Source organism: Meles meles, chromosome 17, assembly GCF_922984935.1.
Source record: "Meles meles chromosome 17, mMelMel3.1 paternal haplotype, whole genome shotgun sequence".
Lineage (NCBI taxonomy): Eukaryota > Metazoa > Chordata > Mammalia > Carnivora > Mustelidae > Meles > Meles meles.
Window position 1 is genome coordinate 39,989,850 of NC_060082.1, and position 19,031 is coordinate 40,008,880.

The 19,031-nt window shown below is 43.6% G+C and overlaps 1 protein-coding gene across 2 annotated transcripts in view; it reads right to left on the bottom strand.

Annotated features, from left to right (window-relative positions):
• Window positions 1-7,857: 7,857 nt before the first annotated feature.
• The window catches only part of ACBD3 (acyl-CoA binding domain containing 3), a 36,582-nt gene continuing 25,408 nt past the window's right edge, over window positions 7,858-19,031 (bottom strand). The window contains exons 6-8 of one of the 2 annotated variants that reach the window (XM_045982974.1): window positions 16,179-16,365; window positions 13,684-13,980; window positions 7,858-9,974 (exon numbers count right to left, since the gene is read on the bottom strand). In XM_045982974.1, the coding sequence (XP_045838930.1) occupies window positions 9,763-9,974; window positions 13,684-13,980; window positions 16,179-16,365 (696 nt within the window). In that variant the 3' untranslated portion in view covers window positions 7,858-9,762. The remainder of the gene's footprint in view (window positions 9,975-13,683; window positions 13,981-16,178; window positions 16,366-19,031) is intronic. The other variant, XM_045982975.1, reaches the window with a different exon arrangement.

Here is a 19,031-nt window from a genome sequence, read left to right on the forward strand (position 1 = left end):
TCTAACAAAATGTATAGAAGATCTGTACAGTGTAAAGTACAAAACACAGCTGAGAAAGTTAGACTTAAATAAATGGATATATACCATGCTCATGAATTGGAAAACCCAACATTAAGATGTCTATTCTCCCCAGTTCTCCACATATATGATCTATTCATTCACTCTTTCACTCATTTTAAAAGTAAATTCTACCACCAACATGGGATTCAAACTCACAACCCCAAGGTCAGGAGTCACATGTTCCACCAACTGAGTCAACCAGGCACCCTAAGATCAACTAATTTTTTACAAAGATGCCAAGGTAATTCAAAAGAGGAAAGACCATAATAAATGGTGGAGAAGCAGCAGACATCCATGTCTACATAGAAAACAACAGACTTTTACTGTTATTTCACAATACATATAAAAATCAATTTAAAACGGGTCATAAAGCTGAAATATAAAACCTAAACTATAAAACTTCTAGAAAACAAACAGCAGAAAACGTCAAGTTAGGCCAAGACTTTTCCTGACACAGAAACTACAGATCATAAAGGAAAAAAGTTGGCAACAACTTAAACTATCTTCTCATCAAAAGGGACTGTTAGGAAAATGAAAAGCCAAGCCAAAAGAAGGGAAAAGATACTAGCATAAACACGTTCCTGATACAGGGCTTGTATCCCAAAATGTAAGGAACTCATCCCAGTAAATAATGAGGAAACAGTGCAGTCAAAAAAGGGTAAGAGATATGAACATAGTACTTCATCAAATAACAGATGCTGGCAAGTAAGCTCATGAACAGAGACACTCACCACCTCGGTCACTAGGAAGCTACAAATTACAACCATGATGAGACACCATATATTAAATGGCTAACGTTTAAAAAACTGACATACAAAATGCTAGTAAGGATACGAAGCAACTAGAACTCCCAAACAATGCTGGTGGGAACTTCAAAATGGCACAATACTTTGAAAACCAGCTTAACTGTTCATAAAACAAAAACAAAAACAAAAACAAAACCCTACAAAAACTAAACATATCCTTACAACCTAGCCAACTGACTCCTAGATACAAACCCACGAGAAATGAGAACCTATGTCCACACAGATGCCTGACTGTTTACAGCAGCTTTATTTCTAATTACCCCACACTGGAGAAACCCACACAACAACAGGTGAACGGATAAACAAAGTGTGGCATGCCCAGGCGATGGGCTACTTTCTAGCAATGAAACGGGACTCTGATATGTCACCAACACGGGTGGCTCTCAAAAGCATCATGCCAAGTGAAACAGAGCCAGACACAACAAGCTCCAGCTGTATAATCACATTTATGTGACGGTCAATCAAGGGCAAATCTACAGGGTCAGAAATCAGATCAGCGGTTGCCAGGAGGCAGGAAAAGGGACCGATTTTAAGCATAATGTCTGGACATGGTAACATCAAACAGCATAAATTAAAAGTGTGCTTTTATTGCATATAATTTAAATCTCAATAAACCTCACTACATATCCAATATTTAAAAACATAATCTGTGATAGCAACAGAAAGTATCACGGATGCCTGGGTGGCTCAGTTGGTTAAGTGTCCGACTCTTGGTTTGGGCTCATGACATGATCTCAGGGTCCTGAGATCGAGCCCTGCTCAGTGTGGAGCCTGCTTAAGATTCTCCATCTCCATCTCCATCTCCCCCTCCCCCCCCCTTTAAAAAAATTGCATCTATCTATCTCAGAGATTTAAAGATGAAAGTACACAAAGGTACATACGCAAAATGATAGAGCTACGTGTTTGTTTAGGTCAAAATTTTAATGGCAAAAAACTGGAACCACCCAACTGTCCTTCATTAGCGAGGTGGTAAATCCCACTCAGAGGCCAAAAACAAACACCTCTGACCTCCGCACGGATTCCAAGACCATGCAACTGAGAAGAACAGTTTCCTCAACAAACTGCTGCCACAACCACCTAGCCACACGCCAGAGATTAGGCTGGACCCCGAACCCACTGTGGATCCTGCTCCATTCACAAACTTCAACCCCAAATGGATCAATGACCTGAATATGAGACCTAAAACTAGAAAGCTTTTTTTTTTTTTTAAGATTTTATTTATTTAACGGAGAGAGAGAGATCACAAGTAGGCAGAGAGGCAGGCAGAGAGAGAAGGAGGCAGGCTCCCCGCTGAGCAGAAAGCCCCATGCAGGGCTCGATCCCAGGACCCTGAGACCATGACCCAAGCCAAAGGCAGAGGCTTTAAACCCACTGAGCCAACCAGGCGCCCCGAAAGCTTTTCTTATTAGAAGCAAACACAGAGGTCAATCTTCATGACTTTGGATCTGGCAGCGGATTCTTAGATTTGGCATCCAAAGCACAAGCAATAAAGAAAAAATAAGATACACTGGGCTTCATAAAAATGAAACACTTAGGTACATCAAGGGACATTATCAAGAATGTAAAAAGACAGCTTACAGAAGGGGGGCAATTATTTGCTAATCACATATGATAATGGTTCAATATTCCAAGTATACAAAAGACACTTAAACAGCTAAATAACAAGACAACTCACTTTTACAAAATGGGCAATGGATCTGAACACACATTTCTCCAAAGACATAGAAATGGGGGAGGTGGATGTGGGGAAGGTAATTGAGCGTCGGACATTAAGGAGGGGATGTGATGTGATGAGCACTGGTTATTTTTTCTTTTAAAGATTTTTTTTTAGGGGCACCTGGGTGGCTAAGTAGTTAATCATCTGCCTTCGGCTCAGGTCATCCAGAGTCCTGGGATCAAGCCCCGCATCAGGCTCCCTGCTTGGTGGGAGGCCTGCTTCTCCCTCTCCCGCTCCTCTGGTTGTGTTCCCTCTCTTACTGTGTCTCTCTCCGTCAAATAAATGAAATCTTAAAAAGAAAAAAAAAAAGATTTTTAAAAAAAAATTTTATTTGTCACAGAGAGAGGGAGGGGTAGGCAGAGAGAGAGGCAGACTTCCCACTGAGCAAAGAGCCTGATGCAGAACTCGATCCCAGGACCCTGGAGAACATGACCTGAGCTGAAGGCAGACACTTGACCGACCGAGCCCCCAAGGCATCCTGAACTGTACACTTTAAAATGGTTGACTGCACATGGTTTTCACCAAACACAATGGAAAACAAATCCACATGGACTGATATGTACTGACATAGGAAGATAACCAAAGTAAGTTTGCTTGCTTTTTAAAGATTTTTATTTATTTTTTTGACAGAGATCACAAGTAGGCAGAGAGGCAGGCAGAGAGAGAGGAGGAAGCAGGCTCCCTGCTGAGCAGACAGCCCGATGCAGAGCTCCATGCCAGGACTCTGGGATCATGACCTGAGCCGAAGGCAGAGGCTTAACCCCACTGAGCCACCCAGGCACGCCCCCCCAAAATAAGTTTTTAAGTGACGAAAGCCATAGAGTGTATTAGGTAGGGGAGAATATATAAATGTATACATATAAAATTTTATATATAAAATTCAAAAGCACTATACTATCTCCTTTTTCTGGCAACGAACAATATTACATAAACCTCAAAATCAGGGTGACGATTATCTTTGTGAAGAAGAAAGAGCCGACGGTCATCAGGAAACGAGACATATTGCTCAAACTCTCTCATTCCTTTTATTACTTCGACAAAATCTGATGAGCAGTTGAGGCAAAACAATGACCAGTGTGGGTGGTGGGAACGGATACTCGTCCTATGCTCTCCACCGTCTTGTATGATAGAATTCTAGAAGTGAATATTAGAAGAAAAAAGACCAGAAGGAAGTTCTGAAATGATAACTATTCTTTGTGGGAAGTTTATCATTTTACTGTCCTGCTTTTCATCTCTGCATATGGTCTAAATTTTCCCCAATAAATGAGTAGGACTCTTGTAATGGGGATACAGATATCAAAACTCACCTGACAGATGCAGTCTGTGTGCTGGAAGCCATGTCTGTTTCAGAGCAGACACCACCCACTCTGAGTCGTGGCTGGGCACATGACCGCCCAGCAGACACTGTTGCTGGAGGGGGCCCTGGGACTGATTGCTTGCTGATGGAACAGAAATAAGGGTTCTCCCCTTAAAATGGACATGTGTCCCTCCCTACACCCCTATGCCCTAGTGGGTGGGCGATGTGATCCTGGCAAGCCTGCTTCTAACCATGACTACAAAAGAATCCCATCCTCTAGCATGGCAGAGAAACAGAATTAAAGGAACTTGGGGCTCTTGATTGTTTCATGAAACCCTGGAACCAACCCGCCCTGCACCACCTGCCTCCTTTGGCCTCTTCATAAGCTCGGACTATCTTATTTGAAACACTTTATGTTTGAGTCTTTGCTGTCCCAGATTAGTCGGCCTCCTAACTAATAATGCCAGCGACGACCGCTTAAGGGTTGTTTGTGTTGTCTGTGTTACTGGATATTATTTAAGAGCGTGGAACTACCAATCTTTTTTTAAAAGATTTTATTTATTTGAGAAAGAGAGAGAGAGAGAACGAGCACAAGCGGGGAGAGTGGGAGAGGAAACAGCAGACTCCTACTGAGCAGGGAGCCCAACGTGAGGCTCAATCCCAGGATCATGACCCAAGGCAAAGGCAGACGCTTAACCAACTGAGCCACCCAGGTACCGCAGTACCAATCTCTCATAAAGGCAATGTAAGCTCTCTCAATCAACCTAGAAAGTCATGCAAAACTCCAATGTAAATCCCGTTAAGACTTTTCATGATATATGACAGGCTAATGATTAAATATTCATACAGAGCAAAGGCTCAAAAATGGATAAGAAAAAGCATCCGAAAAATGGGAGATTTGCCTTGTATAAAAATATATTTTGAAACTAATTTACAGTAACAGCACATAAGTGGTCAGATAAATGCAAGAGTTTAGAAGCAGATATATATATATGCACATATATGTGTGTGTGTGTATATATATGGAAATAAGTCATAAAAGAAAAAACTGAATGAAATTGATATAGCTTATAACGTCTACGACCAAACATAGGTATTTATAAACAGACCTAACACCATAAAGACAAAACAGCAATAAACTGGCAGAAATTACTTATATGTAATGAATGGTCAGAATAGAAACTACTATATATTTAATACTAATAAATCAATATATACAAAAATTATCTAACTGAGGGCACCTGGGTGGCTCAGTTGTTAACCAACTGCCTTTGGCTCAGGTCATAATCCCAGGGTCCTGGGATCGAGCCCCGAATTGGGCTCCCTGCTCAGCAGGAAGCCTGTTTCTCACTCTCCCACTCCCTCTGCTTGTGTTCCCTCTCTCGCTTTGTTTCTCTCTGTCAAATAAATTAAAAAAAAAAATCTTAAAAAAATCATCTAATTGTAAAATGGGTAGAGGGACACAAACAGGCAATTTATAGGAGAGGAAATACAACTGGCCAACAAAAATGATGATTAATCTTACTAGTTTTCGGGGAAACACACATGAAGATGGAATTTCATTTTTCAACCATGAGACTGCCCAAGACTTAAGTCTTAACTCAAGACTTAAGTCTGGGGGCGCCTGGGTGGCTCAGTGGGTTAAAGCCTCTGCCTTCAGCTCAGGTCTGGATCCCAGGGTCCTGTGATTGAGCCCCGCATCAGGCTCTTGGCTCACCAGGGAGCCTGCTTCCTCCTTTGTGTCTGTCTGCCTCTCTGCCTACTTGTGATCTCTGTCAAATAAATAAATAAAATCGTAAAAAAAAAAAAAAAAAGACAAGTCTGGTGACATGAAGTCAGGGGAGAAAGCAGTATTCTGCAACACTCCGGAGCTGGAGAGGAAATCCGTTCAGCCACTCTGGAGGACAATGCGGCAGGTCTATGAAAATGCAAAGTGCATAGACTGCGTCAGCCAGCAATTCCACTTCTTGGTATCTACTCTTGAAAAACTCATGCAGATGTGCAGAAAGACATATAAGAGTGTTCACCGGCATGCCACTTAGGAAAAAAAAAAATCACAAGGAACCTAAAATGTTCAATTAACAGAAAAATGGTAAAAAACCCACTCTACAGAAGAAACCCAGCAGATTAAAAGAACAGAGTAGACCTCTACTTGGTAAAAGGGAAATTTTTCTATGAACACAGACTGGAATTTTCAAAGTTGCAAAATGCAGACCTTGTGAGAAACATGTTTCCATCTCTCTATTCTGCCACACCAAAAAAAGAGCTACATCTCAACGGAGGTATTTAAGTTCATGATTTCAGTAAAAACCGTTAGAAGTATACAGATGTCACATTAACAAAAGGTGAAAAAAATCAGCATGTGCGATCACATCTGGACTGGCTCTCTCCACAGACTCACTAGTCAAGTCAGCAGTTCGGGGCCTGGCCAAACAGAGTAATCACACTCAAGACTCGGGTGAAACTATAAGGAGTTGACTGCTCCACGTTTGATGGCCTGAATCCAAACGCCAAGGTCAGTTCTGGAAAAGTCGGTCACTTTGCTTCCTGGTACTAAATTAAGTATCCTAATCAAATCAAACTTAACTAATAAGAATGGAGCTAATGCTTCTTTCATTACAAAATAAATCAAGCAACATAATAAGCACCTGAAATAAGGATCACGTAATGAATTCCAAAGAAGGGTGTTGGAAGGACAGCAGTCAACTTGATCTTAAAAAGCTCTCCATAAGCAAGCTGAAGAATCTTAAGTGAATACATGTGAGATAAAAGCCCAAGTCCGATTAATACATATTTTGAAATAAAAGTTCAGACTGGCTCTCTCCCAAGGAGATCACAGGCACACATTTTCAGGGTGCTGATGAAAGTGCTGAGCTCAGCTCAGCTAGGGAAAGACGACGCAAAGCTGGTTTTGGTCACAGGCTGCTGCACTTGGGATCCCCCAAAGAATTTTAGCCATCACTTATGATTTTGAACTGGTTGCTCCTCCTCTTCCATAAGGTGGATGGTCAATACTCAGTGGCATGGTTGGGGAGTCTGGGTGGCTCAGTGGGTTAACCGCCTCTGCCTTAGGTTAAGGTCATGATCTCAGGGTCCTGGTATCAAGCCCCACGTTGGGACTCTCTGCTCAGCAGGGAGCCTGCTTCTCCCTTTCTCTCTGCCTGCCTCTCTGCCTACGTGTGATCTCTGTCAAATAAAGTAAAATCTTAAAAAAAAAAAGAAAAGAGGGGCACCTGGGTAGCTCATTGGGTTAAAGCCTCTGCCTTCAGCTCAGGTCATGATCTCAGGCTGCTGGGATCAAGCCCCATATCCGGCTCTCTGCTCAGCGGGGAGCCTGCTTCCTCCTCTCTCTGCCTGCCTGTCTGCCTACTTGTGATCTCTGTCAAATAAATAAATAAAATCGTAAAAAAAAAAAAAAAAAAGGAATTATTAAAAAAGAACCAAACTCAGTGGCATGGCTTCCAAGACGTACTCCTTAATCATTCATGGTATCCCAACACAGCAATAAAACCCCAAGATAACCAGCTTGTTCTGTCTCTCCCACAAGCAAACAAAATCTGAGGTCCAAGTCAGCCTGCATTTCAGGGCGGTCATTTATAGAACCGTTTCTCGTGCTCCACGTTATACTGACTGCTTTGCAGGGCCCAGACCTCAGAGAGGATTTCAGAGCAGGCGGTCCCAGAACGTCAAGAAATACACTACGCACATGGCTGTGTAGGGGTAATAATCGTAAGTCCCTTTCAATAGGAAAAGTCAGTGCTTTCCTTTCCACCAAGCAGTCTGAAAACTTTAAAATGTATCCAACTCACTGGGGCAATTCCCAGCAAAAACTGATAAGTCAGAAAGAGTTTGTTGTTGGTGTTTAACTTTTTAAAACAAAAAAAGATCTTCTGGGCCATTTCTTTTCCTCCTTCCCAAATGAGGAAATACAGGACTAACGCTTCAGAGAGTAACTGTATTAATGAAACATCAACGGATTACAGATAAACATTTTAATTGATTAAATATATTATTCTCAAGATCTTTTTGAAATCGCACTTGTACTGTACTAATCAACAGCCAAAGGCAATAAAAAAGTTTAAAACCAAAAAATGTTCTGACATGAGCACATGACAGGAACCACTGCTTATGTAAAGTGACATACACTGCTCCCGAGAATAATGATATTTTTAGAAGATAATTCACCTTAACACATGTGCAAGGACACATCTGTAATCAAAGGCTGGAAGAAATATATATTAGTGCCTGCTTTTTAAAAGTTTATTTTACATTTTAAATACAGTATTTTCTCATTTAAAAAAAAAAAGCCAAGAAGTGCCTAACGCCATGGTTTCTATACCATATATACACGAGAGCTGACGGAGAGCCTGAAAGTGTTCTGGACAGAACAGTGTGGACACCTCTGAGCTGGAACTAGTGAATCAAAATTAAAAAACACAAATTAAGCACTGCTTAGGAGAGAAAATAATCCAGTTTCCGAATAACCAAAAGAGAACAGAGTTAGGTATGTAAAAAACCAGGTATTAAAAAACAAATGCAGCACACAGAAACCAACAGCCCCTTATGTAGGGAACTGTATACAACGCAGCTAATCAACAGAGACCCTCCTACGAGAAGTGATGTATGATTTGAAATTGTAAAAATCTAAGTATTTCAGTAACAACATACAGTAACATGTGTATTGCCGTCTTTGTCACTTTCTAGCTGTACCACCCTCCCTTCTGAAAAAAGAATCTCTACACTAGTTGATCACTTATACAAACGTGAGGCAATTAATCCATATTTGTTTTCAGTAAGAAAAACAAAAGTGTACCTCTTCCCAGCTATAAAGACATAATACAGATTAAAGCTATAAAAAAATTTAAGCATGGGCATATGCGTTTCCAAGTCTCTCTAGTAAGCAATTCCAAACTGGAATCGTATAGGCTCTGTGCCTAAGTATTAACACATGAAAAGAAAATGGACTGTCTCTGGCAGTGATTTCCATTTAGTGCAACGTTATTCCTTACACAGCGAATTACATTTAAGTGATTTTATATATTTTACTTCAGTAGGTGCCAATTTGAGTTTACAAAACCCCTACCTATATGCTTGTGTAGAAAACGGTTTTAATTTGAGATGCTCTACAAAGCCCAATCGAGACAAAAATGAGTTAATTTTGCTTTTGTTACTTGGAAGAGTGAGTACCAGAGGAAGAGCAAAGGACCAAGCACAGGCTTGCTAAGACAGATTTCTGAGGTGTTCTAGGTGTCTTGATAGTTCAGTTATCAATCAGCTTTGAACATTAAGATTATCTCAGAAAGTAATTCTCTGTACTACAACTGTGAACAGCTGAGCTCAAAGCAAAAACAATCTGGGTCATTCAGAACAAAACTGAATTGAGGCAATCTGTCTACAATCATCTGTGAGGTCTTGAGTTTTTAAGTTTTAAAAATGATGACCTTCATCAAAGTCCGCTGCACCTCAGGCAGAGTACTGACATGAGGCCATCCCATCAGCGGTCCCTGTAACTACAGGCTCTCATAAGACACATGGAGCAGGCAGCAACGGACTCACCATCAGCCAGGTGGGGTCAACGTGGGGAGGTTTTATTCTGGAGACCTTAAAGATTTAACACGTAGCTCCTGGAACTTCAGCATCCATTAGTGACTCTGGTGGGCAGCACCCAAGGACTGGAGGGCTCTGAGGAATCCCCGGAGCCCCAGAGTATTAATGCTAAAGGGTCTCACGGGAACCCTGAGCTCCAACAAGAGTTCACCAGCCGTCAGACCAAAATCAACAGGATAAACACTGACTGCAATGTTCCAGAAAAGTCCAAAGAAATTCCAAACTAAATGCTGTGTTCTGCCCAGCCCTAGACTCCAGACTCTGTAACAACATCTTTATCTAGTGTAATAGACTCTGTAGTAGACAGACTTTGACCTCCACAGAGAGTAGGAGTTGTCGAACTTGAGGAGGTAGACCCCTCTCCCTGGGTACTGGTGGCTGCCAGCGTACACTTCTTCATGGCAGTCCCGCCGGTAGACAGGCACGATCTCGTCCAGCAGAGGCTTGGCGGCGTGCTGTTTGGCTTTCGCTTCACTACTGACATTTTCTGTGAGACAGAATGGAGACTCGTCAATGAACAGAACTGGGAAACCACATTTGCCTCAAGCACTGCAACCCCGTCCTTCCTCTGAGAAACGGCTCCTCGGGAATTCTCTGGAGCCACTCTACAATGTATGTGCCCGTGAGCATGTCCCAGTTTCGTCTCTCGTTCATTTGTTCACTCCTGTATCTCGGCAGCTGCTACCTAGTGGGGGAAGCAGCCAGCACCTCTCTCTCCCTCGACTCTGCCCACCGCTCCCACATCTGAGCCCCACTCTTCCGCAGGGACACCCACTCGAGTCCTCACTCCTCCCGCCAGGCAGAACCTTGCTTATCTGAGCAACAAGGAAAACGATGCTCTTGTCCTCTTCCTCAACAACATGAAAGTTCTGTTTTAGGAAGGGGCGATCAAACTCCTGAGGACTATCATGTTCTGTACACCTCAGAGAGTAAAATGAGGAAACCACAGTAGAGAGGCATTCAGAGACACTCTGAAAATCTACTCCTTTCGCCACAGGCCCATGGCAACCCAGAGACAACCCCAGTGGCAAAAAGGGAGCTCTGATCCTAGGTTTGTCCCACTTAATAGTTTCTGAACTGTAATGATACGAGGTTAGGAAAAAAATACCTCTGGAAACCTACAGGAGTGAGAAATTATGAACAAGCTTAAAACCTGTTCCACATATCAAATATAAATAACCCCAGGCAAACAGGTTAGGAATACACAGCACGGGAGATAAAAGACCTTTGGGTCCATAACACTGCAAGTGAATTCTGACAACATCAGTTAACTGTCAGGGGTCACTATCAGGAACTGAAACAAGTAAAGTCTGAGACTCTCTCATGGGAGAGAGGAGTTGAAGGAGACAGGATAACTAACGGTAATGTGGCATTTTGCTTGGGATCATGGAACATTAGATAAAAACTAAGGATATCTGAATACATATGGATTTTGGCGAATCACAATGTATTCACATCGGTTCATTAGTGATGATGAACGTATCGCAGTACAAACGGATGTTAACATTAAGTGGAACTGTATGCAGAGTACACAGGAACTCTTTGCAATTTTTCTATAAATCTAAAATTAATCTAAAATAAAAAAGTTTCCTTAAAAAAACAAATGACATTCTGATAAATAGACCCAAACCAGATCTGCTTCATCACAGCAATACTTAAATGTCCTTCATTTGCAAATGAGAAATACTGAGCCATTCAAAATGCAAACTATTGTTTTTAAGAACATCCATGAACAGGGGTGCCTGGGTAGCTCAGTGGGTTAAGGCCTCTGCCTTCAGCTCAGGTCACAATCCCAGGGTCCTGGGATCGAGCCCCGCATCGGGCTCTCTGCTTGGTGGGGAGCCTGCTTCCTCCTCTCTCTCTCCGCCTGCCTCTCTGCCTACTTGTGTTCTCTGTCTGTCAAATAAATAAAATTAAATTTAAAAATCTTAAAAAAAAAATCCATGAACAGATTATTGGTATTCAAGATCCAGATTTTGTTCAAAACCTGTAAAACTAAAGGTTACTGGGACAGATGAGCAATGCACCTTTCGTCAAGTTAAGCAAAGACTTGGGACCTGGCAGCAATAAAGAAGGGAAGAATCAGAGCAGGAAGATGGGTAACAGCCACCCTTCTGCAGAGAGAACAAACTCCTGTAGCTTTCAAGACCCAATGGAGGGAAAAAACCCAAAGCAACAAACAAAAAGACTGGACTGCTCTTCCATCTTAATCCAAGCTAAAAGGACCCCCATAAAATGCACTGTGGGGACAAGACACAGTGGCATGGTGGCCTTCCTCAGGAGCCATGGGGACACATGCAGTCTGTGAGCTAAATCTTCAAGAAGGATAAAGTTATGCGCACTCTTTGCAAACAACTCTTGGGAGCAATAAATCCTCACTGTTGTTCCCGTTCACACGGGTATTAACGGCTTAGATTTAGATGGAAATCATTTTATGATTAGGGCTGGCGTGAGGACAAGTAAGCCCATTTCCATCTGAGGGACGTCACAACTGAGAGCAAAGATCAAGTGTGCGGCCTGACTCCCGCCTCCAGAGAGGCTTTGGACCCCAGCTGCGGTTCACCGGTGCCCCACCCAATCCCTGGCCCAGAAACGACAGTCAGCGGAGGGCTCACACTAGGACAGCCTCCCTTTGGAGACTCTCCAGGCAAGCCAGGGGAAACAGATCACCCCAACGTGCTTCTGAGCAGAGCCTTCTACACTAGCCACAAAGCTCCTTAGCGGTACAATGGTCAGCACACACACACCTCCTGTCCGAGACATTTGCAAACAGTCTGATTTTCAGGAGTCCCTGTGGCACATCAGAGAGGCCAGTTGCCAGCCCTGATGTTGCTCAGGGGCACCTGCCATGGGCATTGGGGCACACCTGCTCGGGTCTCTCTTGCCTCTGCTTTGCTCTTTCCTCACTCCTGGATCTGTGGGCCAGGCTTTACCTGGCTCCAGTCCTCAGAGATAAAAGCGGCAGAAATCAAAGTTCCGTGGGACAAAGCAGCTCCTCAATAACATAGGCCCACACGTGTGTCACCACACATGGACTCAGAGGGCCTGGTGTGCGGCACGCGTGGGGCCCAGATCCAGCTGCGCACCTTGACGGTGGACTGAACATCTAGCCTGCCTCCACAAATCTCCGACTACGGCCTCTTCCAGTGTATCCTGATGCAATCTCTGGGAAGCGCTACCAACCATCTTCAAACACAAGCAGCTGTTCCGCACATCACCCGAATGGTTGGCTAGTCCCAAGAACCAGAGGCCGCCTCTCCACTCCCATGGCCAGGGCACTCCTTCCACACCAGCCTCAGCCAAGCCAACCCAGGAACTCAAGTGCTCACTGGGTATGGACCAAAGCCTTGAACTCTACCTTTTCTGCAAAACAGAATTAAGGAGACCATCTTCTCCATTAATATGCATACATTTTAGGGGCACCTGGGTGGCTCAGTGGGTTAAGCCGCTGCCTTTGGCTCAGGTCATAATCTCAGAGTCCTGGGATTAAGTCTGCTCAGCAGGGAGCCTGCTTCCCTCTCTCTCTCTCTCTGCCTGCCTCTCTGCCTACTTGTGATCTCTCTCTGTCAAATAAATAAATAAATAAAATCTTAAAAAAAAAAATAAAATCTTAAAAAAAAAATGCATACATTTTATAACCTACTTCCTAAACCAAGAGGATTTAGACTATTTTGGTTAACACTCCGTTTTGTCCACTTGGTGAAAATATAAAATTATACTCGTGTAAAATGGGGAAGAACAGCTGGCATTTCTTTTAGGTACAATGTTCTGGTATGAGTTTCTGTATTTATATAAAAAAAAAAAAATCTTAAAAGTAACGACCTAAAAAGCTAATATCAGAATTGTAAATTTGAATAAATTCCAGAGTTGGCAGAATTTCTCACTTGCTCTTTTAAAATTTTTTGAAATGATCTGGCACATTTGGCTTTCCAACACAAAATGCTGGAATTAAAACTGTACTGAGGAAGCATTATCATAACACACTGCCAGGCAGACCTGTCGGCGTTAAAACAATGTCATGTTTGGACCCCAGTCCCTCCTGGCAGGCTGGCCTGTCTCCCAGCCTTTTCAGCTGAGTTCCCACTTATGAAGAGATGAATCCCTGTCTAGAAAGCGTTAATCAGGAAGCATAAGGGTGGCTGACACGAGAACCACGCCATTTTTGCCAACACAACCCAAGACTCGTCAATACGGACCACCGGCTCTACCTTCCTCCTCCTCGTCGTCATCACTGGACTCGCTGACATGAACGCTGACAGCAGTGTTCGGAGAGTCTGTCCATTCAAAGTACACCCCAAATCCAATGTCATAATTGTCTGTAGCAAATTCCCAAAAGAGGTATGATCCTTCTTCGTGGGTGGGGACTCGGACAGTGACCACTTCTCCTCGGCCCACTGTAATCACGGAGTCTGCATCCTGCCGAATCTTCTCTTTAAAGTCTTTGATCTGGGGCCGTGTCCACATGGACGGGGCTGCTATTACTGGAAGAGAGTCTAAAGGCAACAGGAATTACACACGCTGAAGAGGACGAGCCCTCACCTACAGCAGGCGGCCAACTTGCACAGGACCGCCTTCCCGCCACCGGCCGCAGTGAGGCGCCACCTGCCATCGAGTCTACCTGAAGGTCAGGGACTCAAGAATAAACGGGCTCCCCAGCAATGCGTCCCCCCGTACTTTCTACCAATGTCAGCACAACGCCTCAAGGAACACATGCAATCCACAATCATAGAAGTGATTTTTTTCAACACTCTGATTACGTAAGAGCACGGATTTAAGACTGACTTTGGAAACCTCCTAGCTAGAACCAGGGAAACCTAATAATGAAGGGTATCTCTGGACGTAGGACTTCTGAATCCACACAAAGCTGGGCTTTTACTTCAGTCTCTTTGTCAAGAAAAAATAAAAGCCACGGGTGCCTGGGTGGCTCAGTGGGTTGGGCCGCTGCCTTCGGCTCAGGTCATGATCTCGGGGTCCTGGGATCGAGTCCCGCATCGGGTTCTCTGCTCAGCAGGGAGCCTGCTTCCCCTTCTCTCTCTGCCTGCCTCTCTATCTACTTGTGATCTCTCTCTGTCAAATAAATAAATAAAATCTTTAAAAAAAAAAAAAAAAGAAAAAGAAAAAATAAAAGCCTCGACCTCTGTGGATCCCAAAGTTCCAGGGGCTATTCTAAAGGAGCTCACGGAAACAGGAAAATCTGGACAGGATGGCCCTGCTATGAGCCGAACAGAAAAGGGAAAAGTCCTGTTGCCACGTCCCTGCGTGTAGCAATCCCTCAGCAGGTTTTAGACGGGGTCACAGAACCTTCGACAAAAGATTCATCTGAAAATACTGGGAGACCTGGGCCACCTGGCCGGTTCAGCCGGTGGAGCCTGCAACTCTTGACCTTGGGGTCATGGGTTCGAGCCCCATGCTGGGTGTGGAGATTATTTAAAAAAAAAACAAAAAATTGATAAATTCTTATAAGGATAAAAGGGAAGAGAGGTTAAACAATGGGATCTTCAAGGTCTTATCCAAAGCTGTTTTCTGTTACTTACTCTACAAAGACAAGGCAGATGTCTGAAACCAACTTTCTTGCGAGCCACACCGCCGCCCAGACCACCGGCCCTGCTATGCTCTTTCCCTTCCTAAGTTAGTGCCTAGCCTTGCTTTGGCTCTCTCCACTCAGGCGTCTCTCCCCCAGAAAGCCTCTGCTGACCCCTGTGACTCGGTCACAGTCCCCACATCACAAGCTCTCAACCTACAGAGTGCCTCTCTCTCAAGCACAGCTCGTATGCGGCTACGGTTTACACTTCATGTGTCCTTCTGCCTCGTGCTGTTCCCTTAGCACTCAGAAAATCTTCAGTCAATTGCTGAAGGAATGAATGAGCTGCCCATATAAAGCTAGACCTTTGAAAACACTAACTTATCTTCTGGTACTTTAGTCTCAAAAAATACTGCAATATTTGGTAGGCAGCCTCCAAGACGCCCCCAACCCTGTGATCCCCGTCTGGGTGTTCAGGCACTCGGAGGTCACCACCCACAACATCCCAGGGTCAGTAAGTGTGGCCAACAGAATATGGTGCCAGCACGATGTACTACTTTCAAAGTTAGAGCATGAAAGACACCACTACTTGTCTTGGTCCCTCGCATCGTGTTTTCTGGAGGAAGCCAGTCACTGCGTTGAGGACACTCAGCCCGAAGGAGAAGCTTCGCAGGGCAAGGAACTGTGGCCTCCTGCCGAGAGCCAGCACCAGCCTGCCAGTCATGGAGGAAAACACTGTGGAAGCAGAGCCTCTGGTGCCCGTGGAGCCTTCACCTGACTCCAGTTCTGGCCCACATCACGAATGAACCCTCCTGGGACCAGAACCACCACCGCTCAGCTAAGCTGCTCCTCAGTTCCCAAAACCCCAGGAATCTCACCCACTGTGTGAGACACTTAAAAAGCTGTTACCAGAAGCTGCCAAATCTGGGCATAATTTGTCACATAGGAACAGATAACCAACCCACAACCCAAGATATCCAAAGTCCTCTGATGTGCTCTTCCCTGCTTTGCTAAGGGTCACCAGAAGCACCAGATTCAGACTCAAAAGGGTACAAAAGCATTCAACTCTCCCAGAATGTGCTCCAAAGCCAGCAAGCCGGACTCCTGACTCACTTCCCATGAACCTCAGTTATGACATCTGGACAGACACACACATCTGCCAAGTCATACCTTTTGGTCCATTCTCCACAGCTGCTTCTGCAGCTTCTGGTTCAATTTCTTTTTCTGGGTTGTCAGTGTGAGTTCTGGCCTGTCCGTTGACTGGCATCCTATCTCCTGGAGCCGCTGCGTTCACTTTTGAGGACGCGGGCAAAGAAGCCCCAGCAACTGCTACTTCCTGCTGCTTCTGTAAGGCCGCCTACAAGTGGAGAAACGGTGAAGACACACTGACCAGGACAGCTAAAGATGGCACATTCACCCTGGAAGGCACTCTGACCCCATGTTCTTGTCCTACCAGAGCAATGTGCTGCAAGAAATTACTAATGGGGGCGCCTGATGGGGCTCAGTCGGTTAAGCGGCTGCTCAGGTCGTATTCCCAGGGTCCTGGGAGTGAGTCCCGCATTGGGCTCCCTGCTTAGTGGGGACCCTGCTTCTCCCTCTGCCTGCTGCTCCCCCTGCTTGTGCTCTCTCTCGCTGTCAAATAAAATCTTTTTTAAAAATTACTAATAGACTTTATCAGTTTTATCCTGTCTATGATGAATATTAGCAGGACAGTATCAAGCCAACAGCTAAAAATAATGAAACATCTTCACGGACAAAAACCTGGGTCACGCTTTTGTGACCTAAGAAATATTAGAAAAACCAGGAAAAATTAGATAGAAATAATCAACCCCAAATACAATTAAAGGCAAAAATTGAACACAGTAACATTTGCTCTTAAAACCGACAGAATGGGGTGCCTGGGTGGATCAGCGGGTTAAAGCCTCTGCCTTCGGCTCAAGTCATGATCCCGGTGTCCTGGGATCGAGCCCCGAGTAGGGCTTTCTGATCGGCAGGGAGCCTGCTTCCTCCTCTCTCTCTGCCTGCTTCTCTGCCTACTTGTGATCTCTGTCAAATAAATAAATAAAATAAAAATTGAAAAAAAAAAACAAAAAAACAAAAACAAAAACAAACCCAAAAAACGACAGAATAGGGACACCTGGGTGGCTCAGTGGGTTAAGCCTCTGCCTTTGGCTCAGGTTATGATCCCAGAGTCCTGGAATCGAGTTCCACATCAGCTCTCTGCTCAGCAGGGAGCCTGCTTCTCTGCCTCTGCCTACCTCTCTGCCTACTCATGATCTCTCTTCTCTCTGTCAAATAAATAAAATCTTTAAAAAAAAAAACAAACCAACAATAAAACTTGATAAAATTCAAATATATAAAATCTGAAAATCTGAAATATATAATATCTGAAAATATATAAAATTAAACTTGGTAGAAATAAATGATCACAAAGAAAAATTCACAAAGGCAAAAGCTGTAACTAGTAAAATCTGGTATGGGGCCCCAAAGTAATCAACAAATCAAATATGGGCAATTACTCTGCTATGAACAAAAATAATCAATTAATGAAATCTTCACCATAAACTAAAAAAAGAAAAGCATCACAATTGAACTGAAAACTATTAATGGTGTTATAAAAAATATCAACTTAAGAATTAAATACAATCTTAATGAAAATCCATCACTGTTTACATAATTATGATTAAAATACGTGCATTCATAAAAATGTCCCAAGTCAAAATGGAAGAGTAAAAACATCTTAAATACAAAGGACAACTATTTGGGGACATTTCCTCCCTCTAACAAGATGGATATTAGTATTATTAGACATACCTAAGTGTTGTTACTTAACCACTTTTGGGGGAAACTTTGAATTACACATAGAGAAAGTGCACAGATAATATACAAATATACAGACTGATCATTCTTCATAAAACAAACATACCCACATAAGCAACCAGGTCAAGACATTATATGTGTCCCAGAATCCTCCTTTTGACACGCTCCCCCGCCCTTGCTGCAAGGATAACTGTCTTAAAACACTACGGACTGAGGCGCCTGGGTGGCTCACTGGGTTAAAGCCTCTGCCTTCGGCTCGGGTCATGATCCCAGAGTCCTGGGATCAAGCCCCACATGGGGATCTCTGCTCAGCAAGGAGCCTGCTTCCTCCTCCTCTTCCTCCTCTCTCTCTGCCTGCCTCTCTGCCTACTTGTGATCTCTCTGTCAAATAAATAAATAAAATCTTAAAAAAAAAAGTAAATAAAACATGAAAGTCCTAAATGAACTTATGTTTACAAAAGTAAAAAATTAAAAAATGAAACAGAAATAACAGGAAAAAAAGCCTTTATACTCTCATGGATTAGGGATAATGACATATTTTTGCCCATCTGTACACACATGTAACGTATCATCTACAACCCAATCACTTCCATGAACAACGCTTTCTTCTGCAGCTAACACAGGCTGGTAATACATGTAAGATTTTAAAATACCTCTTTCCAAGGCCTAGATTCTCCATCATTCCCCAAGAGTTTTCTAGAAAGAGTACAGCTTCTAGAAAAAGTGCATACAGCCAAAACATGCTGGCACACTCAGAACACTCCCTGCATGACAGGGCAGCAAGAAAAGCATTTCTGGGGATGGTTAGCAGGCCCAGAGTGGCCACACTTGAAACCTTCCAGCACAGTGAACAACTCCCCTGGGGATCCCACTGCCCAAGAATACACATCTATTACAGACAGCAGATCATAATGATTTATTCACATCATCTCTCATCTGTACCTTGGGAAGGTTTTGAAAGCACAGAAAGGTATACGTACAAACACCCATATAACTATACCTCCAAACGAACAGTGTTAGTATTTTCTCATTTTGCTCAGTATTTACTAAAAAGTTACATTAGAGGACTGAAGTTTTCTTGTTCCTTCCCTAGTGCCTTTCCTTCTCCATGCTCAGAGACCACCAATCGACGTGTAAAACCGAGTTCCATCACTGTAATCTAAATTACGGGTTCCATACCCTTCACTTCCACAGACTCCCGGT